This window comes from Zalophus californianus, chromosome 13, assembly GCF_009762305.2.
Source record: "Zalophus californianus isolate mZalCal1 chromosome 13, mZalCal1.pri.v2, whole genome shotgun sequence".
Lineage (NCBI taxonomy): Eukaryota > Metazoa > Chordata > Mammalia > Carnivora > Otariidae > Zalophus > Zalophus californianus.
In genome coordinates, this window is record NC_045607.1 from 50,552,586 (window position 1) to 50,579,622 (window position 27,037).

Here is a 27,037-nt window from a genome sequence, read left to right on the forward strand (position 1 = left end):
GGTGGGTAGCTGTGTTTTTGAGCTTGGTGTTAGGCCTTTGGAATTCAAGGTGACTTGGTGATATGCAAGACTAGGAGGATCAAAAGATAATTCGAGAGACGGTGGCTGGTCTACAACAGAGGTCAAACTGAGCCACAGTGAATTAGGGCTCAGAGAAATAAAGAAAATGAGGACTGGAATCTTGCTCAAAATGATTAAATGAGGACAAAATTTCTACCCCAACCATTTTGTGGATTAGCATTGCCTGGAAATACAGTGTATCTTCTGGGTTTAATATTCCTGTTACCATATGAAGCATGGGACTGCACACCCACTAAAATCCAGGGCAATTATTACAAAGAACGTTCTACTGATAAATAAATAAAAGTGAAAACACTGCGCATGTGAAATTTTACTTCTAATCTCTGTTTTGCTTACATTGATTGTTAGTTCTAAAGGATCAAATGTCCATTTTCTTAAAAAACAACTACTAAAAATGAGATAAAAACATCCTAACAGGCTTTTTTTTTTTTTCCTCCCTGGATACAACATGTTAAATAAGCATGGTTTCTAAATTATGAGGATTTATATTTTAGTCACTGGACTATAACAAAACTGATGACTCAATTGATTCTTTCTGCCAGTCTTCAGCTCTCAAATCCGGACCAAATCATTCTTTTCTGTGTGTTTTAATCTAAAAAATGAAAAAAATGAATTCTCATGCATTTGTAGTTGTCATTAAAATTCCTCTTTTTTCTTCCTATCACTGGCAGGGACTCTTCTTGCATATACCTTTTTATACAGCTACACTATAGACATTTTGTATTGTAACCCTGATTTAAAAAAATTTTTTATACAGAAATGGCCACATAATCACAGTTTTAAGCAAGGGAGAAAACAGGGGCCATGGTGATTGTTTCAGTCTCTGCACAGATGTGTGCAATATGTGTGTACAGTTGGGTGGACACAATCCTAATCATAAAACATGTGTAATACAGAGAAATATAAATGGCGCTTCAGAGTGGCCTCCCTAATTCATTTCAGTTAACCCTTTGAGCATCTATCTCTTTTCCTCTCATTTCTCTTTTCAATTTATTTTTTAGAATAAAAATTAATAAAGGTTGACTGCATACGAAGCTCACAGAGAGTGGTGAGCAGAGTGATAGTAGAAGGCAGATTTTAATCTCAAGGATCTCGCGCCAATAGAGATTAATGCTTAGTCAGCCCATAATCTAAGTACAGACTATAGTAGGCTGAGCAGTGATATCTGTGTCCTAATCTCTGGAACCTGTGAAAATGTTATTTTACATGGTAAAAGCGACTTAGCAGATGTGATTAAGCATCTTGAGATGGGGAGATTGCCTGGATTATCCAGGTGGGCTCAGTGTCATCATAATGACAGAAGGAGGAAGAAGGAGGGCAGAGTCAGAGAGAAAGGACAGAATCAGAGGTTGGAGTGAAGCGCTTTGGAGTTGGAAGAAGGGGCCATGAGCCAAGGAAGCAAGCAGCCTCTAGCAGCTGGAAGGTAATGGATTCTCCCCTAGAGCCTCCCGAAGGAACGTGGGCCTGCCAACCCCTTGATTTTAGCCAAGTAAAACTGATTTCAGACTTCTGACCTCCAGAGCTATAAGATAGTAAATTCACATTGTTGTAAGCCACCAAATGTGTGGTAATTTGTTATAGCAGCAACAGGAAACATGCAGAGATTAACTGCCCTGGATAAGGCAACAAATAGTGACTTTTATGTAAACTGCTGACTTTCGGGCTGGTGTCAGATTTCCTCACAATTTCATACTTTGGAGTAAATGGTAAAGAGGTCTTGGGAAAGCCGAATTGCAGAGTGGAAAAGAGAATGGGTTTTGAAGCCTCCAAGCCCCCTTTGCTTTGATTGGCTATGTGAGCCGGGACAAGGACAACCTCTCTGAGCCTCCTTTCCTTGCAGGGTTGCTGTGGGGATTAGAAGAGAAAATGTGAGAACAGTAGAAAGAGTTCTGCTACATGAAGTTGGAATTCATGCTAACTTCACAGTGCTCTACGTCCCTCATCCGTGGAATGGGGAGGACAGTAGTAATGGTCATATAGGATAGTGAGGATTGAATGAGTTAAATCTGTAAAGTGCCTAGAACTGTGCTTGAAACACAGTAAGTGCTGCTCTTATTAAAAAGAAGGTCCTGAAATGGGGCAAGTGCTCAACAAATAGACTGGCAGATTTGCCATGCAACTTTCCAGCACTAAGCCCTATGCTTTACATACCTGCTCTGAGGGTTATGGTGTCTCACTGAGACTTGGTCTCTGTCTCATTGACCTTATGGTTTAACTCAGAAGTTACAGGAACGTGCCCATCCAGGTAAGGTAGTATGTGACTGGTCAATGAGCAGCACTGACCATGAACATCATGTGGCTTCAGTGCAGGAGGATAGTGGAGGAGTCCTGGTAGAGGAGATGGGACTCCCGCCCAATTGGACAAGCAGGGGGAGGGGAACTGCCTGTGGGCAGGGACAAGCATGGGCAGGCAGGAATGTACATGCAGGGGTGGGAGAAGCATGGCGGGAGATGGGTAAGAGCTGATGGGCAGAGGGATGAAGGCCTGACTAAGCCATCTGGCTTTACTATATGGCAATGGAATGTCCCTGAAAAATTTCCTAGCAGAATACCATCATGATCAAAGTGTCTTCGATGGACTTATGACATATATCACAGTGGTTCTCAGTCATGGTACTGTACCACACCAGTGGGATATGATCCCTAGTGAGGTGTATATAAAGTAACACAAGCCAGCACCAAAGATGATGATGATGATCATGTTTAATAAATTAGAGAAGATTCAGGATACCTATGCACTAAATATGTGTTTCAAAAGCCAACTAAACACAAACCAACAAGGTATTTAAGCTACACTGATAAAGATAAATGAGTCATTCACACAAGACCAGAGATAAAAACCAAGGGATGCAGTATTAAGTTGTTGAACTGAAATAAAGAAGGCCCCCTAAGCCAAAGCTAGAATTTGATTTTTGTTTCATTTTTACTGGTTTCTAAAATAAAATTTTAACATATGTACCTGGACTGCATGCTAGTCCTCTCCAGACCTGCAGAATGGGTAACTGTTGGCTACTTGCCAGTTGTCAGGCAAATGCTCTATAAAAGACAAGGGAGGTTGCATTTCTACCCGGCAAATGACAATTCATGTGGTTATGCTTTTTTTTCTTCCAGGAAAAACGTGTAACCATGAAGTCAGTGGTAGCCCAGTGTTCAAAGGGCAAGGAGAAGGAGTCAGTCCCCTCAAAAGCCAAAGTTCATCACGTTACTATGTCGTCTTTGAATGAAGCATTTGCCACCGCATCTGCTTTTCTTTCATCTGAAGAAAGACTTAAGGTGGGTGTTGAAGGATTAGAGACCTCAGCACTATCCTCTAGTAGATCCAGATAGAAAAGAGCATATGAGTGCACAGCAGGTTCCCTTCTTCTAAGAAGGACTACCAAGGAACCAGGGGGCTAATCGGGCAAATGGACAGTCAATAGCTGGTGTCTTTTACTAAGGGGGGTCCTAAGACAAGAGCCAATTAGCTTGGAGCCCCCCAAGTTACTCCTGATTTATTTCACCATATGGCATAAACAATGACTTCCTTTCCTTTAACAAGTGTTTGATATTAGCTGATTTTATCGAACAAAGCTTAACTAAAAATGTATTATAGGAAATCATGTAAGAAGAATAGTCTGTTGTTTCCTCTAGGTTTAGAGAGATTCTTAAAAATGACCAAGGATTCTTAAAACAGACCCTACACACCACATGCCTAATGGGTTTTCTCTAGAGGATAGAATCACTTTCTATGTTCTTTATTTTTTGTTATGTTTGAATACATTTCACAATTACTATGTATTACATATAAAGAAGACACTTTAAAAAAAAAGATCTTAATAAGGTGTAGTTAGTAGCTCATTGGATGAACTTCAAAGGGCTGTTTACTATTAGTTTCCTGATCTGAAAAATGAACTTAAATCTGACTCAATCTCAAAGGCCTCTCCTTAATGGAAGGAAGGAGAAAAAGTTTTCAAAATAAATTTGTGTCTTAACATGCCTAGGAGATGGAAAATGGAAGAATAACTGACTTTCTGGAAATCTGTATTAAATGGGGACAATGGGCATGGGGGTGGGGGTGGTGGTGGTGGTGTGGTGGCAAAAGACCAAAAAAGGTCATGTATATGGATGTGCTCTAAAAAGTGAGGAAAAAAAGTCATAGGTCACTGCCATTATTCAGCAACATAAGTGGCTATTAAAAAGAGGCTGGGGGCGGGGCGCCCTGGGTGGCTCAGTTGGTTGAGCATCCCACTCTTGGTTTCAGCTCAGGTCATGATCTTGAGATTGTGAGATCGAGCCCTGCAACTGTCTCTGTGCTCAGCAGAGAGTCTGCTTCAGATTCTCTCTCGCTGTCCCTCCTCCTCTGCCCCCTCCCCGCTCTCGCATGCTCTCTCTCTCTCTCTCTCAAATGAATGAATGAATGAAAGAAATCTTAAAAAAAAAAGGTTGGTGTTTCATTGAGTTTCACTGCTAGGTCAATATGAGAACCCATAACCATAAGACATTATATAATATATAAAGTCAGAATTTTCAGGGCATGTGGGGCAGTATTCTTGATCTAGTCATTCATTTTGTCATTCAATAAACATTTTATCCAGAACTTACTATGTACCTAATAGAGTCATGCATTAATAATCTGATGACTTAATACAGCAATGGAGGTTGATTTGGGTTGATTCCCGGTCTTGTCTTAGGGTTGGCATTAGTTAGTGGTGCAGTTTGAGGTCATGGATTCATTTTAGTTAAAGCTAACAGTATAAATATACTAGAACCAGGAGACCTGGGGTCTCAACCAGGCTTTATGATCTTGGCAAGGCCATATCTAGGCGATAGTTACATCATGTGTAAAACAAGGGGACTCATATATAATCCCTGATGGCTCTTTTGGCCATAGTAGTCTGCAACAATGAGGTATAGGGGAAAGGATCACATAAAACTGGGTTGATGGCCAACCCTAAATTTGCTACCTGTATGAGCCTCAGGTCTCTTAAACCTAAAATGAAGATAATACAACTGACTTTTCACTGATTGTTGTGAGGATTAACTTCAGTTAGGTGTGTAATAATATTTCTTTTTTTTTTTTTAACAGAATGCTGGTACATAGGCATTCAAAATATATAATATCCTCTTGACTTCCACAAACCATCACATAGGAGCATGGTATTTATGAGCTTAGCCACATATATATTTAAGCTCTAAAAGGAAATAGTCAATATCTTTTTCCAGATGCTTTATATTTTAGAGTTTTGCTCACTGATTACTCTTTGATTCATTGAGTGCTTTACTAAATCCTAGTCCCAAGATGAGCAGAGAGAAGGAAGGGGCTCTGCCAAGTGATAGTGGAAAAGCATCCTTTGGTGCATGGCAGTCTAGAAATGGCAGCCCCCCCCCCCCCCCCCCCCCCCCGGCACTAAGGCAAGGGTGTGTAAGCTGCTATGCCCGCTCAATTGGATAACCATATAATTTATCATTTTAGTTGGGACACTGAAAATTTTTTTAAGATTTATTTATTTTTAGAGAAAGAGAGAGCAAGGGTGAGTGGGGGCAGGGGCAGAGGGAGAGAATATTTAAGCAAACTCTCCAATGAGTGTGGAGCCTGACGTGGGGCTTGACAGGGGGCTCAATCCCATGACCCATGAGATCATGACCTGAGCTGAAACCAAGAGTTGGACACCTAAATGACTGAGCTACCCAGGTGCCCCAACTGGGGTAATTTTGAGAGTGAAAAACTGTTTTAGTAAAACTGGGATAAACTGGGGTGCATGTCCCTCTCACCTTTCAGGCTTACTTTTTGTGACCATTGTTGTCACTTTATAGGTACCTCTGATAGCCTCATGGAGAAGAAATGAAAAATAAGGTTCTATCCAAATAATCTAAAATTTCTCTGTTTTTTGAAGGCATGGAAAAAATTACTTAACTGAAGTTTGATAAATACATATTAATTTTAGATAGAATATTATGATAAAATAGTTGTGTTTGTATTATTACTATGTATGCTCTTGAGGGGGGTCAGTGAAGTTTCTCTGTAAAAGGACAGAGTAAATATCTTAGGTATTGTAGGCTAAATGGTTTATGTCATAACCATGTAGTTCTGCCCCTCCAGGGCAAAAGCAGCCATGGACAATACATAAAAGAATGGGCATGGCTGTGTTCAAATAAAATTTCATTTATAATAACTGCTTGTGAGAGGGATCTGGCTTTGGGCTGCAGTTTGTCAACCCCTGCTTTAAAACAATAGTTCCTAGATTTTGGAATTCACAGGACCAGGAAAATTTTTAAAATGCTGGAATTGATTTGACTTCTAATCTGTTATTTTAGTAAGTAATTATATTTAAAAGAAAAAAAAGAAAAGTCATTGCCTATCACCTTGGCCCCTTAGGATTTTAAAACAGCAAAAAACTTTTAGAAAGGGCACAAATTCAGAGCAAATTTAGCTTTGTGGAAAACCAACCACATTGTCCTTATTTTTAAAAAATGTTTTCTTAGTTTGGTAAAAACTTTGTTGTGAATATACTTCGTTTAACAGATGGGTCTTGAATTGCTTTGGGAAGACACTGGTGTGGAACCATAGACAGAGCACAGTATTTATAATGAAAATATCTGGATTTGAATAAGGTTGAGAGAGTACTAAGAAGGGAGGGAGAAACAGACCTTGGACGTTCCTTTCACGGGACAAAACTCCTTGAAGAGAGCGTCCCTTGCCCTGAATCAGAGTTGTGTACACATACTCTAGTATCGAGTAACTTCAGAACTCACCGGTTGCCACTGTGCAGGGTACCAGGCAGGGGGGCAGTTGAAGCGGTTACAAGCTTGCACCGTGCTGGGCTTGGGCTGACGGCACAGTTCATCGGCCAGGATTACGGTTTCATTCATCTCTCTGGAAAGGAGGTGGGAGCAGAAGACATCTCTGGTCTGCAGGCCAACCCCACAGGTGAGACTGCAGGGACTCCACTTGCCAATTTCCCACCTGGGAAGAAATCAGAGAGGCCGAGGACATCCTTAGTACCTGTGCAGAGAACATCATGGCATCAAGTGTTGCCAAGAGAGTAAAAACACATACCTGGGAATGTGGGAATTTCCAGCACAAGACTGGCTAGGAATTCTACCCCAAGTCTAGAACGCATCCTCTCCTACATGCTCTAGAATTCATTTTGAATAAACAAAGAGGGTGATAAAATGGAATGTCCATTTTTACCCACAAAATCACCAAGAATGGTTGCAACCATGTCTATTTGGATGAAATATACAAACTTCATCAAAATAAGGCTACCGGTATGCTAGATATAACACAGGTTTGAGTGCAGAAAGGCTTTGGGCACTAGGTATTGAACAGCCTTTCTGCTAATCTGTCTAGTCCCCATTCTTAGCAAGACTGAAGAATCTGTGCTTGTTTTTCTTTGGCTTCAAAGTGAAAGGTAATTGGCTCCAACTTCCTTCAAACTTCCAACATAGCATAGAAATGTCTCTGTCTTATGTATAAATATCATCACTGCCTGGGACTGGAGAATGTAACAAAAGTAAAGGTTGCTAAATAGATCAGTCTTCTTGAGGGGAAATAAGTGGAGAGAATGGCTCATTATCTGGAAGTAGAAGTCAAATACACACAGAGGAGTTGAGTACATAATTGGCCATTCCAAATGGCCAAGTCTTGAGAAGTACATTTATAGTGAGCTGAGGGCCTATAAAAACAATCCCACTCCATTTCCCTGTTGATGCAGCCATCAGAATGGGAACGATAAGGAAAAAGCTCAGTTGCCTGGGCTTGGAGTAAGAAGTGTTCTTTAATCATCAGTTTTGGAAAGTTCTATTTACAATATGAGGCACAGAAATTCTACAAACAGAAGTTAGCCAAGGAAAGCATGGCAAGTAGATCCTTCAGTAGCTAGGCCCTCCTAGCTTTTGTAGCTAGCCTTGAAAATTGGCTTAAAAATCTTTGGCCTTCACATTTTTTATCAGACTGCAAAACAGAGTACATACTCTCGTTTTCTTTCTGTTACTCTGATATGTAACTACCTTACTAACCCCTATTGCCACTGCCTCCTTTCATCTATCCTGTGTTTAAGTCATATGTGTAGCAGACAATTTCATTATTCTCAACTCACGCCCCCTGGTTCTCCAGCTCTGTCTTTACTCAAGCTCTTACTCTGAATTTGGAATACGTTTTGTTATTTCCTTGCCCATCCTTCAAAATGTCTTTATTTCTGGGTATCCCAATTTGGTCCATGTTCAAAGGATGTGTGCCTGCTTCTAGATGGTTAATGTACATGGTTAATAATTTCTTGATAAATGAGCAAATGGAAGGGACCTACCAGCAGAGTGGGTGCTTTACACCCATTTAATTACCTCCAGAACAACATGAGATAGACTCTACTGATTTCCCTCATTTTATAATTGAGGAAATCTGAAAATCTAAGAGGTTGACTTGCCCCAAACCCATAATTTGTAAGTTGTGAATTCAGGATTCAGACTTGGGTGTGTTTGGCTCCAAAGCCTTAGTCTATTCTATTGTACCACGCTGTCTCCAGGAAAAGTGTCCTATAAACATTCACAAAATTTTAAGTCAATAGAAGAGGAGAGGGAGAGGCTGAATTGAATATATATTTCTTTTAGATCGATCTTTGTGCGAATTTCTATAAACTTATTTTTAGATCCCTAGTTTGGGTAAATTCCTAGCTTTTAAAATGTTGTGTTTTAAAATATATCCACACATTCTTTGCCACCTCTTCCTTCTAAAGATGAAGCCTTGAGTCTGGGCTGAACTTAGTGGCTCACTTGTAATGAATAGGATGAGGCAGAAGTGAGGGTATGTGACCTCTAAGGCTAAATCATAAAAAGGATATATTTCCATTTGGCTCTTTGCTCACTCTGGGGGAAGCCAGCTGTCATGTCATGAGCACACTCACTCAGTCTTCAGGAAAGTCCACATGCAAAGGAACTGAAGCTGTTCACCAAGTGTTGGCACCAACTCGCCAGTCATGTGACTGAGCTACCTTGCAAGCCGATCCGCTGGACCCAGTCTAGCCTTCAGATAATTGCACCCTCACGAGAGACCTTGAGGCAGAATTGCCTTTCCAAGGCGTTCCCAGATTCCTCACTCATTAAATGGTGAGAGGTAAAAAACATTTATTTCTGTTGTAAGCTACTAGGATTTGGGGAAATTTGTTGTGCAATAATAGACAACTAATACAGCATAACCCCCACTCAAAACATGCATATGTTCATCAAAAGACATATATAAGAATATTAAAAGCAGCACTACTGATAATAGCCCAGATGGGGAACAATCCAATGTCCATCAATAGTTGAGTGGATAAAAAATTATGATATAGTCATACAAGAACACTGAACAGTGAGAATAAACTATAACAACAAGCAACACAGATGACTCTCACAAACATAGAATTGAGGAAAGAAAGCTACAAGAGCAAAAATCATACTGTGCTCCCATTTATATAAAGTTCAAAACTCAAAACTAATCTATGATGTTAGAAATCAGGTTGGGGGTTACCCTTGGTGGGCAGTAACTAGAAAAGGGGGACTGGGGGAGGAATTCTGGGATGTTATCTTGATCTGGAACCACTTTGTGAAAAATCATCAAGACATACAATGTAGGATTTGTGCACTTTTCTCTATGTTTGTTATGCTTCAAAAAGGGGTGTTCCCCCCCCCACTTTTAAGTGAAATGTTAAAATGTTGTGGCTGTGAAACAAAATCCAACAACCATGCTCAATGCCAGTGACCACAACGTGTGTGTCTCATAAAGGAGCTGCCTACACAGTGAACGTTGTCCAAGGTTGAAACCTGTCATAGCACAGGCTCTCCACTTCCACTGCCCCCATTCCTGCCTCCACCTCTGGCAGAAATTCAGTCACTGGGACCTTGAAGCAGAGGCATTTTGGCAGCCATGAGGTCACTTCAACACTGTTCGTCAAACTCACAAAATAGACATATCTGCTTACCCATGATAAAACCACATTGCATTCCCAAGGGAGGAGGTCAGCAGAAGCTATCTGTGTATTAAGTACTTTGCTGATTGAAAGTATCTGAATCAACTTAGGCCAAACAAAAAAAAAAAAAAAAAGGGAAAGCAGACTCCCCTCTTCCCCCCCACCCCCTATTTCTCTGCAGAGGGGCTACATTTGTGAGCCTTGGGTCTGGCTGGCTGCTGATAGAACCTTCCTGCATTCTGTGTATTTGGCTGTTTCTTGAGGGAGTGCAACAGGCCAGGAGGGAGGAGAAAGCCTGGAGGCAGGATTGGCTGGCTTGCAGCCTGTGAGGCACTTACAGGCCTTCCCTGAGATTCTGGGGCCTGGCTTTCCCACAAGCCCGGTGATGGGAGGGGACAGGAGCTCAGAGGATGAGGGCATTAGTGCTTTTCCCTCTACTTTGCCTGGTTCACTTTTACTCATCTTTATGTCTTCATTGACAGTGGTACTTCCTCAGGGATGAAGTCCTCAACTTGGTAAAATTTGCCTGTTATATAGTCTCACTAATACCTCCCCCTTTGGAAATTTTCAACACGTAATAAAATTACTGTGGTAAGCCCACAACATAAGATACCTCTTAACAAAATTTTAAGTGTACAATATAGTATTGTTGACTATAGGTACAAAGAGCTCTAGAACTTACTCATCTTGCTTAACTGGAACTTTGTGCCTATTGATGAGTAACTCCTCATTTCCCCCTCCCTCTAGCCCCTGGCAACCACCATCTATTCTTTGAGTCTATGAATTTGATTGTTTTAGATATCTCATATAAGTGGAATCATGCAGTATTTGTTCTTGTGTAACTGGCTTAATTCTCTTAGCATAATGTTCCTGAGGTTCATCCATATTGTCACACATTGCAGACTTCTTTTTTAAGGCTCGATAGTATTTTACTCTATGTATACACCACATTTTCTTTATCCATTCATCTGCTGGAGGACATTTAGCTTATTTCCACATACTGGCTATTGTGAATAGTGCTGAGTGAACATGGGAGTGCTCATATCTCTTTGAGATCCTGACTTCAGTTCTTTTAGATAAATGCCCAGAAGTGAGATTACTGGATTATATGGCAGTTCTATTTTTAATTTTTTGAGGAACCTCCATGCTGCTTTCTACAGTGGCTGCACTAGTTTGCCTTCCCACCAACAGTGCACAAGGGTTCCAGTTTCTCCACATCCTTGCCAACACTGTGGTCTTTTGCTTTATTGGTGATAGCCATCCAGACCAGTGTGAGGGGATTATCTCACTGTGGTTTTGATTTGCATTTTCTTTTATTATTTTTTCTTTTTAAATTTTATTTATTTATTTATTTAGAGAGAAAGAGAGAGAGAGCAGGTGGGGAGGGCCAGAGGGAGAAAATCTCAAGCAGGCTTTGCCCAGCACGGAGTCTGATGTGGGGCTCAATCTCATGACCCTAAGATCATGACCTGAGCCAAAATCAAGAGACGGATGCCTCAATCAACTAAGCCACCCAGACACCCCTGATTTGCATTTTCTGATGATTAGTGATGTGGAGAATTTTCTATATACAGTTGGTCATTGGTAGTCTTTTTTGGAGAAATGTCTTGCAAGTCTTTAGCCCATTTTTAAATTGGGTTATTAGATTTTTTTGTTGTTGTTGTTATTGAGTTGTAGAAGTTCCTCCTATGTTATGCAGATAAGGTCTTTATCAGAAATATGGTTTGCAATTTTTTTCTACCTGTTACTCTGTTGAGTGTTTTCTTTGCTGTGCTCAGTGAACCTGTAATCTGACTACCCTGCTCCACTGCTACCTTGATGAAGGCATGGGTCAATGTTTATTTTGGTTTAGCACTTGTTATGGGTTCAAGTGTATCCCCCTGAAAGGTATGTTGGAGTCCTAACCCCCAATAACTCAGAATGTGACTTTATTTGGAATGGGGTTATTACAGATATAATCACTTAAGGTGAAATCATACTAGAGTAGGGTGGGCTTTTAATCCAGTACGAATGGTGTTCTCATAAGAAAGGAGAGAAACACTCAGGGAGAATGTCATGTAATGACAGGGACAGAGATTGCAGTGATGCATCTACAAGCCAAGGGATGTCAAGGATTGCCGGCAGACACCAGAAGCTAGAAGAGGCAAGGAAGGATTTGCCCTCATAGGTTTCAGAAGGAGCATGGCCCTGCTGACATCTTCATGTCTGCCTCCAGAACTGTGAGAGAATGCATTTCTATTGTTCTGTGTCACCCTGTTTGTGGTACTGTGTTATGGCACCCCTGGGAAACCAGTACATCACTGTAACCTCCATATCTAGAGTGGTGCCTAGGACATAGATGCTTGGTAAGTACGAGGCAATGCAAACTGAGTAGAACTCCAGTGAACTGGGTGTGCACCTTTGGTTTAGACACTTGGCTGGTCAACCATTTCAGCTATGATCACTGAGCAACCGCCAGCAGCAATTTCAAAGTCCCCAAAGCCCTGAACACCACAGAGTTTCCTTTAGTGTGGTGCAAACTATTTGGTGACAGCACTGGACCTGAATTGACATAATGTTTTTATAGGTTGCATCCCACTTAGTGTAAATATTTACACATTTTACTGCAGCAATGTTAGACTGTTGGATTATGGCATTTTCTCCTAGAATTTATTAGGGGTAATACATAATTTATGTTACAGTAATCCTAACATACTTCTAAAGTACAAAAAATTCTGAATTCCAAAACACATCTGCCCTGATGGTTTTGGCTAAAGGATTCTGACTCTATATAAGGATGGCAAACATGATCACTATGTTTTCTTTCAGCTTCGAGGCTTCAGGTGTTTAGCTTCATGGTTAGGCCCTTGGCCAAAATGTTATGGAGACTGGTTCCTCCAGCATTCCCTTGCTATATTGCTTTTTTTTCCTCTCTGACCTTCTTCTCCATATTCCTGTCCTTTTTGTCAAAACCTGCTTGCAGGGAAAGCTCTGGGAGCTGACAGATCACAGCTGATGCCCTGTGGCGTCAGGCTGGACCCTGTCCAACTCCTGAGCAACTGACTCCTGACCAAGGGTAGACAGGAGACAGAGGGTTACCTCCCACCCCTCAAGGCTGGGATTAGTCTTCCTGTCCTCTGTCCAACATCAGATGTACTTGGGTAGGCCTGTGTTTATAATTGGATTTTAAATTTTAGCCTTGGTTTCCGAATTCCACTTTGTTTCACTGATGGTGCTGGAGTTCTGCTCAACGTTTAGCCTACTGCACACTGAGCCTGTAACTCTGCCTGCATCTGGTGAACCCCTTGCCTTGGCCTGGGCAGAGACCCCTGGCCACAAGCCATAAGCCATGATGTGACAGCAGTCTAGCTGACATCACACATTACTGCTAATAACAATAGTAATTCTAACATTTATACAGCACTTACAACGAGTCAGGTACTGTGCTAGCTGTAAATGCGTTCTCTCTTACAATCCTCTCCCCAGCCTGTGAGGTAGGTACTATTATTTTCTTCATTTTAATAACAAGATGCTGAAACTGGAAGTTACATGATTAATTAGTCGTGGCCTAGAATGCATGGTCTTACACAGATGTCAATGCCGCATGCATTACTTAGTGTCCATGACTTGGACACATGGGTGCTGAGAATGGGGTTGCTCCCTATCACAGAGGCCGGCACATGCATTTTTAAGCCCCAGCTCTGCATCATCTCAGCTTCTTTCGCAGAGGTCCTAGCAAGGCTCAGGGATAAGCTCATCCAAGATGTGGGATACATATATGAACTCACTTCTTACTTGCATCAACCCTATGAATAAGGTACTATAAATTTCCCCATTTTACAGGGTGACATAACAGAGGCTTTGAAAGGTCAAGTAACTTGTCCAAAGTCACACAGCTAGTAAACAGGAAAATCGGGATTCAAACCCAAGTAGCTTGGCTCCTGCATGCCTAAATATTATATTATACTGCCTTTTTGGGTGAGGATGATGAATAGAACAGTACAGGGTAGATCCGAGATGCAAATTCTAGGATCCTTGGTGCTTATAACTTCAGAAATGACAAATGGCAAAATGACAGATCTATTCTTAAATAACAGAAGCCAACACAATGATGCCAGCCAAGGTTACAAATACACTCGGAGTTGTTATTTCAGTAAAGTGGCAATGATACTTGGCAGCAAATGGGCAAAGGCTGAGTGTGGTCCCCTCAAGGATATGTTTACTTTTTGTAAAGGTGGCCATCAGAGATAATGTGGGCAATCAAGGACCCATGGTGGTTGGCACTTCTTAACATCTTGTGTTTGTATTAGCTATATAAAAGGAGGAATTTTGGCCTTCTTTTGGACAAGGGCTCATTATGTGAGTTGCCAAGGTTTTTCTCCTCTACCCTTTCAGAGAAGGCATTGTCCGTTGCCTCCAGCAACTCATTGTTGGTTGCTGGTATAAATGCACATAATTTCTAATGGTAGACTCTCCCCATCCCAACCTATGCCCTAAGAACCTTCTCTTACCCTGGTTTTTGCAGCAAAGAAGACTTGTTTCTTTATTCAAAATTTAAAGATGCAGTTATTGAGAGGTGAAACACCGCGTACATTTCAATTATTTGTTAGAGGCATTCTTTAAACTTGTGCGTAATCCTTCAACTTGACGTTTCTACCTAACATTGCTATCCCGTGATTTTTTAAAGTCCCCCAAAGATATCTGTTTCCTTTAGACTGTCTCTGAGGTCAGGAGGTAGAAAGCAATCAAGCAATAATAAATCAGATACCATGGAGCATGGCCAGCTCTAGAAAGCCTAAGGTAGGACAAAGAAAACTCTCTTTCCAACTGGGACACTGTTTAGGACCAGGTGTCCCTTTAAGGTTTTATACTATTACTGGTGGCTCCCAATTTATCGCTGTATCTTCCAGTTTCCAATTTATCCACAGCCCAATGCTTCCAAAAATGTGAATCTGGTCACTTACTTCCTCCAATTAAAGACCTCCATTGAAGTCTGAGCTGAGCTTTCAGTGGGGTGGAGACCAGTATATCCAGTGCTCAGCTTTGGTCCAGATCACTCACTGGGGGCGAGGGGACACTATGGTGGCTGGACCTGAACTTTCTAACTGGCTCCCTACCCCAACTTCTTTTTTTCTTCCTCTTCGTAGGAACTCAATTTTAGCCTGAGGCTTAGTGTGGAGTGGTTCACTGGCATGTGACAGGGTTTAGCACTGGGCCAGGGTACCTGGAGATCAAACATACAGGGAAGATTGAACAAATACATAAACACACGAAGGAGAATGGGAGGCAGATTTCCTCCTGCTGGAGAAAGGAGTTGCAAATATGGAAAGGGGTAAGACTAGAATAAACCTTGTGGAACTGGACTGCTATGGGAAACAGTGTGAACTCATGGTTTCTAACAGATGGACAGGTATCTAGATAGATATAGTCATATCAATGGATATAAATGAATGTATGTAAATATGCATATATGCATCCAATATTTCCTAGATCTCTCTGCTGAAAGGCCTAAAAGCAATGATATTTCAGGAAAAGCAAGTACATTAAGGGCCCACATTTTGTATTCTAAATAGCATTCTCTACTAAGGAATCAGTTCCCGTAGAGATGGCTTCAGGGCAGGGGAATTGAAAATAAAAAAAAAAAAAGTGAGCCTGGAACATCTTGTGCCAGAAAACTGGGAAGTGCTCAAAGAATAATGGGGTACATGTCAAAAGGACACAGAAGCCAGTTTTAAGGGACTTCCACGGCCATGTCTGGGATGATTTGATAGTAATGGATTTTAACCCTTTGAGTAAAGTAGAAATTTATAAATAAATAAACAAGATGAGAAAGCTCTAACTTGAAGAATGCCTATTAATAATCTAGAAGATAATTAATAATAAAATTAATAAAATTAGATTAATAATCTAGAAGAGAATTTAGAAAGTTGCCATTTATCAACCCTAATAATAACTGATTCAGGCAAGAGCCATCAATGAATATTAACACTGGTCAGTAAAAGGTTGATAAGGAATAGAGTATTTACTTGGTTTCAGATTATCTCCCCATAAAGATACTTTTTTGTTACTTACTAATAATAAGTGCAATGTCCTTATTATTTTTACAGTGAAAACCTGGCTGAGATCATCTTAACCAAATAATGAATTAATATCATCAGAAATGAATGGGACATAACATCATGCATTGTCTCTTGATACCGTGCACTAAGAAGAATGCAGCATACTTCTGTCAAAAATTAAAAAATCATGAAGAAACATCAAGGAAACTCAAAATGAGTGACATTTTACAAAGTAATTGCCCTATAGTCTTCAAAAATATCTAGAATATGAAAGACAAGGAAAGACTGTCCCAGATATAAGGAGTCTAAAAAGAAATGCCAACCAAATGTAACATGTAACCCTGGATTGGATCTTGGACCTATAAAGGACATTGTTGGGACAATTGGTGGATGGTGATACTGAATTAATGCCATTTCTTAGTTTTGATAGTTACACTGTGGTTATTTAGGAGAGCATCCTTGTACTTAGGTAGTACCACTGAAGGATTAAAATGCAATGGTATGTCACCTGAACTTACTCTTAAATGGTCCCAAAATGTTAATGACCATGGAAGCAAGAGAATTGGTAAAAAGAGAGCTCTGTCTACTATTTTTGTAATTTTTTTAAACTAAAATTATTTCAAAATAAAAGTTATAAAAAACATCCATTGGCTCCTGGTTACCCACAAGCCAGGGTTCAATTCCTTGGCTGGCCTGTAGTGTGCTTCACAAAGGAGTCTGAATATACCTTTCTGATTTAATCTCAGGTCCCCCCTGCACTCAGCCTTGCTGAGTACCCAGCAGACAAGTACCCATCTTCTCTGGCCAGCAAACTCTTCTGACTCTCAGGTTAGATTCTAAACATCACCCTCCTCCCAGTACTTTTCTGATATCCTTCCCATGAGGCAGAGCCAGACCTTTCCCCTCTGCAGCCTGCTACTGTCATGTATATAAGGCATTCATTCTTCCCTCAGATTCACCTTCATTATACTGTAGGTATTTGTCTACATGTCTGTCTCTCACTAGACTCTGCACTCCACAAAGGCAGCAATGGCTGTGACCTATTCATCTTCATATTTCCAGCACCTTCTGCAGTGCCGAATTCATCGTAGATGCTCAAGGTGGCATTGTGGAATAATGTAGACGATTTTGGGCTCTGGAATTGTATTATCCATGAATGAACTGTACTCTGCCACTCTCTAATTGCACAGCCATGGGTGAGTTACTTAACAATGTACTCATATTTAAAATGAGAATAATAGCAATACCGACTTCAAAGGGTTTTTATGAGGTTTAAATGAGAACATCTATGAAAAGGGCTTAAGCACAGTGATACAGATTAAGGGCTCTCTAAATATTAGTCAATATGAACTGTTATTACTGTGTGCTCAGTAAATATTTGCTAAATGCATGGGTGATTATTGTGAGGATAGAGATTAAGTAGAGTGAGACTTCTTCCTGGAGTGAATCAGGTAAAGTAGCCATATGTTATTGAGACTGAGGGAAAGGATGTTTGTGACCTGCCCGCATTAACTTATCATTTAAACCTTCACTGCTCAGCACTACGACAGATCCAGGAGTGGGAAATGTGCTCATGACCTTCAAGATGCTTTCAGCAAAGATGGAGAGAACTAACAAATGGAGACAGAGCAAACACTGTTGGGTGATAGCAATGAGCTAATTGCTAAGCCATTTGGCTGAACTACCGAATTTCAGAAGACAGGCAGCACGGAGCTCATAACCACTTACGTTTATATTGTTTATTGCAATCCACAAGGTCTGTTCATCTATGTGATCTTGCTTGATCCTCCTACCTCAGAAGTACCCAAAGCAGGCATTACTATCTCCATTTCATAGATAAGCAAGCTGAGGCTCAAAGAGACAAGTGATCTCCCCAAAGTTGGGAAGGGAACTCAGCTTAATCCTACCCTGATAAGGACAAGAAGAGGGAATTGTGAAGGTCACAGACAGGAAGATAGGCAGGATTAGAAAGAATTACATGATGTAACAGATGGATTTACTACCTTCACATACAACCTCTGAATTTTAGAAAACTCCTTAAAATGGCCTAGGAAAAGAGAAATGAAAAGATCAAAGGAGGAATTAGATAATAGAGAGTAAAAATATGTTTGAAGACCAAAAATCAACCAAAAACATATATGAAAAATAGCACTGTGAGAATCAGGGCTCTTTGTGAAAGAGTAGCTTGCACAGCTCAGGAAACAGGAGATACAGCCATTCTTCTCTTGGAAGTCAGCTGGTTTAGCATGAGGTTTTGGCTCCATAAAAGTATTTATAGTCAGGATTACCAAACACCTGAGATGACAAAGCACTAATTTCCACTGGAAAATAGTGTGGTCAAAGTGACTATTTTAACCAGGACAGTTTGCCTTACCTTCCAAATCATTTCTTTTAAAAAAAAAAAAAAAAAAAAAAAGTTATCAACATTGCAAGTAACTCTTGACAAATCTTCGTTTTTGTTTTTTTTTTAAATTAATGAATAGTTAAAAAGTGGCATTTGCAGCAACATATAGATTTACTATCTCATTACTAGCATGCCATTTGCTTTAAAACTACCTCCTTCATGGAGCATATCAAATGGCAAATGGCACCCAAATTAGGCCCGGTTGTACAGAGTATCTTCAGCCTATCCTCCCGTACCCCCAACACCTCTATTAGGTGCCACTGTCCAAGAAATGCCCATGTGCCTATTTACCTAAAGGCATCTTGATTTAGTTAACATCTAAATTCTGCTTCCCATTTTTTTTTTTAAGGACTTTATTTATTTGAGAGGGAGAATGAGAGAGAGAGATTGAGAGAATGAGTGGGAGGAGGGGTAGAGGGAGAAGCAGACTCCCTGTGGAGCAGGGAGCCCCACACGGGTCTCGATGCCAGTACTCTTGGATCATGACCTGAGCTGAAGGCAGACAGAGGCTTAACCGATTGAGCCACTCAGGCGCCCTACTTCCCATTTTCTGATCACCCTGTCTTCTAGGTGATTGTACATTACAATGAGATAGTATTTCTGCAGGCTGTTAGAGCTCAGATATGAGTTTCCTGAGAAACAAGTTGGAAGGGTAGATGATCCACAAAATCACTTCCACCCTTGGGAGTTCGAGGTTTTAGTTGGCTTGCGTAGAATTCTAGGTGGAAATTTCCTACTAAAAATAATTGCAAGGTTGTTCTCCTTGTGATCACATCAGAGGAGGATTTACTTAGATCATAAACACAAATGTCATTGTGTTGGTTTTCTTTTTCTTCCTCTAACCATCTTTTGGTTTTTAGTCCTATTTTTCTCTACTTTATCTTAATTGATTAGCATCCTTACCCTGAAGGTCTTCCACTAAATGAACTCCCTTCCTTTTCCATAGTACTTCCTTCAAATAGATTGAGCTTCTGCCAAGCTTAACCATGTATTGGCTTCCCAACACACCATTTTCCCTTTTTATATCTGTGAATTTGCTTCCAACTTCTGCCGAGAATGCTGTTCATGTTCCTATCTCAAGGTCTGATTCAAGTCCTTCTTCAGGGAAAGTTTCTGTCACCATTCCAAACCTATATTGACTGTACCCTGTTTGCAACTCTATCGAATTTACTGTCATTTGGTGCTTGTTTATATTTTACAACACTGACTACATAGTGTTGTAAGAACACTAAGGAGGTGGAGCATTTTATTTGATGGAATTCTATTGGTTTAACTGTTTTTCTCTAGTTATCATCCCAAGTAGAATATAAGACTTTTAAGAATTGGGATCAGTATTTTGGAGTTAAGGGAATTGTTTGGCATCCATCAAATCAGGCCATAAAGATCTCATCTATTCGTTGATTTGAAGGTGGTATTCCTCACTAAAACTCCTCAGTTATGGATTTTCTCCCTATTATGGGTCAGTAATGTCCTCCCAAAAAGGTATGTTGAAATCCTAACTCCCAGTACCTCAGAATGTGACTTTATTTAGAAATAGAGTATTTACAGAGGTAATCAAGTTAAAATGAGGTCATTAGGGTGGGTGCTAATCCAATATGACTGGTGTCATAAAAAGGGGTAATCTGATCACAGAGAAAGGGAAAATGATGGTATGAAGACAGAGTTAGAGATGCATCTACTAGCCAATGAACACCAAAGGCTGCTGACAAAGCACCCAAAGCTAGAAAGAGGCAAGGAAGGATTCTTCCCCTACAGGATTCAGAGAGACAGAGAGGGAGCTTGGCCCTGCCAACACCTTGATTTCAGACTTCTAGCCTCCAGAACTGTGAGAAAATAAATTTCTGGGCGCCTGGGTGGCTCAGTTGGTTAAGCGACTGCCTTCGGCTCAGGTCATGATCCTGGAGTCCTGGGATTGAGTCCCACGTCGGGCTCCCTGCTCAGCAGGGAGCCTGCTTCTTCCTCTGACCCTCTTCCCTCTCGTGCTCTCTATCTCTCATTCTCTCTCTCTCAAATAAATAAATAAAATCTTTAAAAAAAAAAAAAAAGAAAATAAATTTCTGCTCTTCTAAGACATCCAGCTTGTGGTACATTGTTAGCCCAGCAAACCAACACACTCCCTCTAGTCAGTTCTTTTGAGCAGTTTTAATCCATTTATTTATGATGTCAACAGAAACCTTTCTGGACATTTATATTCATGGGATTTATCAGCAAGTGAAATGCTTGGGAAGGTCAGTCCTTTACATCAGGACAGACCTGATTCTGTTATCTCCAGCAAGATTCTGCCTGTTCTTTCCTTTCATTATACTTGTTTTGTCAGTTTTGTACACTGAATTTTTTTCTTCCACCCATGTATTCTGCTATTCATATATGTATGTGTGCCTACAGCCATGTACCCATTTGTTGAAAATGTACCGTGTACTAAATATTATGCTGAATGATGGGGACACAGAGTTAAACAAATTTCTTGATCTTAATGGCTTTCTGAGACAACTACAAGACACTGTAATATGTGCTATTCATTTATTTATTCATTCTACTAGTGTTTATTAAGCACTTTTTGTGGCCAGGTTCTATGTGAAGGAGTAGAGCAATAAATGAGATAGACACAGCCTGTATTTCTGTGGGGTCCATGGGAATGAAACAGATAAACATGAGGTATTAGGGAAGTATAATAATATAGACTGGAAGTCAAGAGGGAAGAGATAGAGTCATGGAAGCTTCCTGAAGGCGGTGATAATCTGAGCTGAGGCTTGAAGAGTAAATGGTGGCCAGGCCAAGGCAGAAGTAAAAAGAAGGTATACCAGGCAGAATGAGGTGTGGGAAAGCACGATGCAAACTTGGGGAACTCTAATTTATCTATTTCCATGCTTGGGACTGGAAAGAATATAGAGTAGAAAGTCCAGGAAGTCCTTGGAAAACTCTGGTTCTCACTCTTGTTTTCCTTGATATAAGTATGGGGTGCATAACAGAGCCTGGGAAACAGAGGCACTGTGGGCAGCCAAAGCCCCAGTGACAAAGGTGACTTAAGCTCATAACGGTTCAAACTCACAGCTCCTAGGACCTGCTGAATGGCATGCGCCTTTTTGTGAGGACACCAGGATGCTCCCTTCCCATCCATCCTAAGGGTTGCCAGGCTTTGGAGAATTCCAATAGGCCTCTGGCACAGGGTGACACAGACAGTGCTTCAAGCAGGCTCTCCACTGTGTTTAATCAGATCACAAATTCAATTCAAACCTAGCTTGGCAGAAGAGAACAAAAGATAGAGCCATTTTCCCCGGAGAGATCTCTCTGTCTCAGTCTCCAGAGTTTGATATGTGAGGAATCAGGAGAGGAAGCAGCTAGCTATTGATGCAGGGTGTGATTCATTCCATCAGTGCTGGGACCGGGACACAAACACACATCCACTCACACACACACATACACACACACCCAGACACACACAGATGTTCCATCGATAGGACACAGAGAACAACAGCTCATGCACTTTCCAGCCCTGAAGGCTGTTTACTTGAGGAGTAAGAGTGAGGTCTTTCACAAATGTTTTCATGAGAGACCACACAAAAATGACCTGAAATTATTTTTTAAGTTAGGTTCAAAGATCTCTTCAAGTAGAATGTATGTTTCATTCTTTGATGTTTTGTTATCTCAGGGTGAGTTAAGGGATTATTATCAGGCTAAAGTCTGAATAAATTTAACTCCGCATATTAGGATTTATATTGGCTTATTAAACCCCTCATTTGTTTTTGATTATCCACAATGCTCATTTATTCCTGGCACTTTCATCCCTGGAACACTATTTTTAAACATACTTGGATCCAAATAGTAGTGACGAATTGTCCTAAATCCCCGAGTTACGTTCATCAAGTAGGAGGCACATGAGCACGATGCCAAAGAATCAGACTGATCCAGACTTTGGATTCTAGCAGACTAGGGTTGGAATATATTTCTACCTGTGTTTTATAACCTTTTGTGAGTTACCAATTTTGAATGCCAACTTCTTCGTCTGTAAAATGGGACAGCAATGACAACAATAGCTTCCAATAGTTCTGCGATGCTTGTTATGCACTAGGTACTGTTATAAGAACTTCGTATGCTCTAATTCATTTAATCCTCATGGCAACCTAAGACACAGGTACTATTAGTACACATATATATACGCCAGGATTCAATTCTAAGTGTTCTGCCTCTAGGATTCTTAACTGTATTCTTACCTGTTAGTCTGTAGTTTGTACAGGTGGTGGGAGCAAAATACCACCTAGCAGCTGCCATCAATATTATTGTTGTCATTATTGTTATGGTATTATTCCTCATACCCAACAGAGGCCAACAGAAAGAATGGGCCTTGTGGTTCCTTGGAATTACTGCTATTCCTGTATCCAAATTAGAGGAACTATTTTGCCATTTGGTTGTGCTTGCTTTATCCCATACTTAGAATAATTAAGGGTTTAGCTTCATGCAGCCCAACATTTCCCAGGCCACAGAGAACTTTCTAGCTGCCCTGAGATCCTCAGAGCCTGCCACCCTATTTTCCAAGTTGGGAAAAGAGAAATAGTGGGGCAACCCAGTAACTAAATTCTGAGTAGGAACACTGGAATCCATGACTTCCAAAAGACCATGCCACATGGAGGTCAACTGAATTCCTAATTCTTATTATTTACTCATACTAAATTACTAGAAAAATCCTTGTGCTCTGTAAATGCAGCTATGTTTTTCCTTCCCCATTCATATCCCTCCTGACCCCTTAACCTCTGCTTTTTACTCTCAAAGAGGAAGGAATGGCCTTCTTATTGATTGATAAGTCTATCTTTGGAAAGGATAAAAGATTTTTACCTGAGGTAACTAGTATCTTCTTAGCTATATATAAGATACTCAATTCACTTCTATAGTGTTAGTGAGATATAGAGAAAAAAATTCTTTCTTAGTCTAGTTAAGAGTATATTATGTCCATCTGGGTCCCCTATTCTCTCACCTGATTCCATCTCATAGTGTATCTTTAGCACTGGAAAACTCTTATACAGTTGAATCTATGCTTCAATAACGAGGCACTCACATAAGTGCCTCAAATATATTAACCCATCAAGGCTGCACAGAATCCCTGAGGTAGGTATTATTTCATCCTCATCTTACAGATAAGGAAATGAGGATAGAGAGGGGGGTAAAGTGACTTGCTCAAGGACACAGTTAAGTAGCAGAGCCAGGATTTGAACTCAGGAAGTCTGGCTCTAGATCTAAATTCTGGACTCCACCTGTTTATGATAAACACTGAGTTCTAAGTTGGGGAACATTATTATTCAGGCTTTTAGTTTGAGCTCTGCTAGGCATGGCTACTTGGGCAAGTCACTTAATACCTTTGGCCTCACTTTCTTCACAGGTAAAATAATGGGAATTGGGCCAGGTTACATTCTGGGATTCTGTAACCCCAGTTACTGAGGGAGACTCATTTATCAAATTCTTAGATTCTAGACAAGTCTGTCAGCCCAACTCCCTGCCACTCTGGGCTTTTTAGAGTGTAAAGAATAAAGCCCTATGGCCTTTTGGTACAAACAGTGCTAACAGAACATACTGGGAAGTGATGAGAATTTGATGTCCATCAAGTTCCTCATGTGACTGTGATCTTTCAGTCACCAAAAGTGAAAGAACCCAGCTTCCAATAACTGGTTGGCAAAATTTTTGGCCACAACTAACATGGATTCCCAATGCTACTTGAGGACTTCGGACTCATGGTGAAGTCTCTTGACCCATCAGTATTATCTGCCATGGGCATGGTGATTTGGAGTGGAAACCCAATCCATGCTTCATCTTTTCAACTGATTTTTCAGGTAGAGAGAGTTCTTTGTGAACAAATGGATACATTTGATGCTCAGAAGACCCACCCATTTCAGACACTGGTTTGTCTATTTGGAGGTTTGAGGCTCTCAAATGTGATAGGTGGCAAACAATTAAACAATTATGGAACTGGCTGTTGGGATAGGCTTACATTTAGTGTTTACTTATGTTCAGAGAGACAATGGAAAGGCAATTTTACACACTTAAGTATGAAAAGATGCAGCAATATATCATATATCATAGCCAAGTATATAAGATTTTGACACACTACCTTTCTATATGTCAGGAGAAAGGAATACAATCCATGGGCCTACTTTTTAGACCTAGATGGATATACAGCAGCAGCAAGACCATGTGTGGTGAAAAGTAGTCTACCTCTTGCCAACGTTGTTCTGCAGAACTACCCTCTTGGAGGAGTTAAGTATGCAAGGGTGAGCTGGAAAACAGCACTTTTCTTTTCTAGATCAAGGGAGGGTTAATCCAGCCCACATGTGGTTTTACTTCACTCTACCATGGGTCAGTTATATTGTCAACCTCCATTAAATTAGGGATAAAGTACATGATAGTGCCCATTTTCACGTAAGGTGTTTCTAGGTATGCCTGGGATGTGCCTTCAGAAGGCCCATGGAAGTGCCTAATTGGTAACCTAGGATAAAGAGGAGAGAAATGGAAGGTTTCCTAGCCCCCCAACTGTCATCTTCCTGTCTCCCCCTAGTTGCAAACAAATTGCCTACCATTAGTGCAAAAAAAATACCACAAAACTGAGCTTGACAGTGGGGTGCATCTTGTGAGGAAGATCTGGCTCCACTGTCAGCTTCTCCCCCACATTATAATTCTGGCATCATTTTCCTCACAAAAAGAGCATTGATAAATGGTCTCTGTCTAGTTGTGGTGAATTTTACATCAATAAATACCTTGCTTATAACAGTTTCCGTCTGTGATTTTTCCACGGCTTAAAAAAGCTTAAAATTGTACACGCTGTGGGCATTGCAACCTTTGATTTTGCTGGGTTGCTAGTCTGAGGAAGGAGGTGAGGTAGGAAAAGTATGGTGGGGTGGGGGGGTGGGGGGGCAAGAGACCACCCACAGAGATTTTTTTTTTTGATTCCAGGAACTTTCCCCAGTAAATGCATCAGTGATGCGTAAGGTTCGTTTTCTATCATTAAGAACTGTAATTCAGCTTCTCAAAGAGCACCTGGGCATATTCAGCAATGGTCTACAGAGTCCTCCCACGTGCACTTTTGACTCTAATAAAGGAGAAACCCATGTTTGGCATGTGAGCTTTCACCAAGTCCAGAGTATAAATTTCCGTTGTGTTTACTCCTTAAATTGCAAAACAATTTGAGGGTCAGTTCCCAAACTGACGTCTCTCCGTCATGCTCTTGTCTCTGTGTGCTAAGCAAATATTCTGATGGCATCTACACAATAAGCAAGTGTTTGGAGGACCGATTGGACAGCGGGGCCCTGAAAACCAACCCTCAGAAATATCTCACATGGCAAGAGATGAAGCGGTGGCTTAAAAGAGGAACTAACAGAGAGTAATAATTCAGTATCTTGTATTTACACAACACCAAGTTGCGCAGAACTCAGAGAACTTTGCAAAACTGTCTAACCCAAGAGTTTTTAACCCTGAATTTACAACTTAGGGAAATGGTAGGGACTGTATGAGCCAAGTGGTCCTTCTGTTTTCCATAGTTCTCCACCACTGCCTGAGGATCCAACACAAATACAATGCCTTATGCCCTAGGTCCTCTCTCAAAAATCCTGAGCCATTGGGGCTGTCTGAGGGGAGCATGGTACCTTCGAGAGGACATGGAACTTACGGATAAATAATCAGGCTTCACGTTCCAGTATTACCCCCAGGACAGAGATTCACTGAAGCTGGTAGGAAGTTAATCTGGCCTATTTTAAACAGTTGGCATCATTGCCATTGTGTTATGTGGTTATGGGACATGAATGTATCAGCTCCCTGGTAATTGAGAGCAACCAGAGATACTCTTATAATACAGAGGAATCAAGCACTTTTAGGCTTATCTGGAAGACTGAAAGGGGACAGAAAGGCAGGACACAAAACTGCCCCAAAAGCCTTTGAAATACCTGCACTGGGACCTTAGAAGGAATACCCAAGTAGTATATCAATTGCACGTTTAATTGGAATTTTAGGGAAAAATACTTGAACATTTACAAGAACAAGAGACTCGGCTCAGTGGTCACCTTTTCTGGGTCCTTTCCCTGATCTGAATTAAGTAGCTCCTATCAGTGTTCCCAGACAATAGCCATTCAGTCTCTACCATGGCCATTATGCCTGCATTGTGATGATCTGTTTGGGTACTAGCCACCAACCAATGTCAGTGCGTAGCCCCAGGGTCCACGTCTTAGATGTGTTTGTTTTTTCAGACCAGACAACACAGCCAGAATTTAATAGATATCTGCTGAACTGAGTTGGCTTTTCCCCTAACCAGCAGAAAGTGCCCACTCCCCAGGGGCTGGAGCTTATAGAATAAGATATAATCAGGTATTCGTGGCTTACACTAGGCAGCTTGTCTCCGCTTCCTTCAGGAAAAAAAAAGGTGAGAGCCCTAGTTCCCTAAAGTGCACACACATCACCGGCATCCTCCAACCCAAGCACAACTTCTTGCAGAGGAAAAAAAAACCCACAAAAAACACACCTAATACCTGTCACTAATTACTGAGTACCTAGGATGTGCTGAGTACTATGCTAAGCACTTAATATACATATCCTCACAACAATTACCTAAGAGTTAA

General features: G+C 40.8%; 1 protein-coding gene across 1 annotated transcript in view; it reads right to left on the reverse strand.

Moving 5' to 3' along the window:
• The window catches only part of ADAMTSL1 (ADAMTS like 1), a 406,966-nt gene that overhangs the window by 156,102 nt on the left and 223,827 nt on the right, over positions 1–27,037 (reverse strand). Inside the window, exon 16 of the mRNA XM_027616409.2 lies at positions 6,814–7,024. Within this exon, the coding sequence (XP_027472210.1) occupies positions 6,814–7,024 (211 nt within the window). The remainder of the gene's footprint in view (positions 1–6,813; positions 7,025–27,037) is intronic.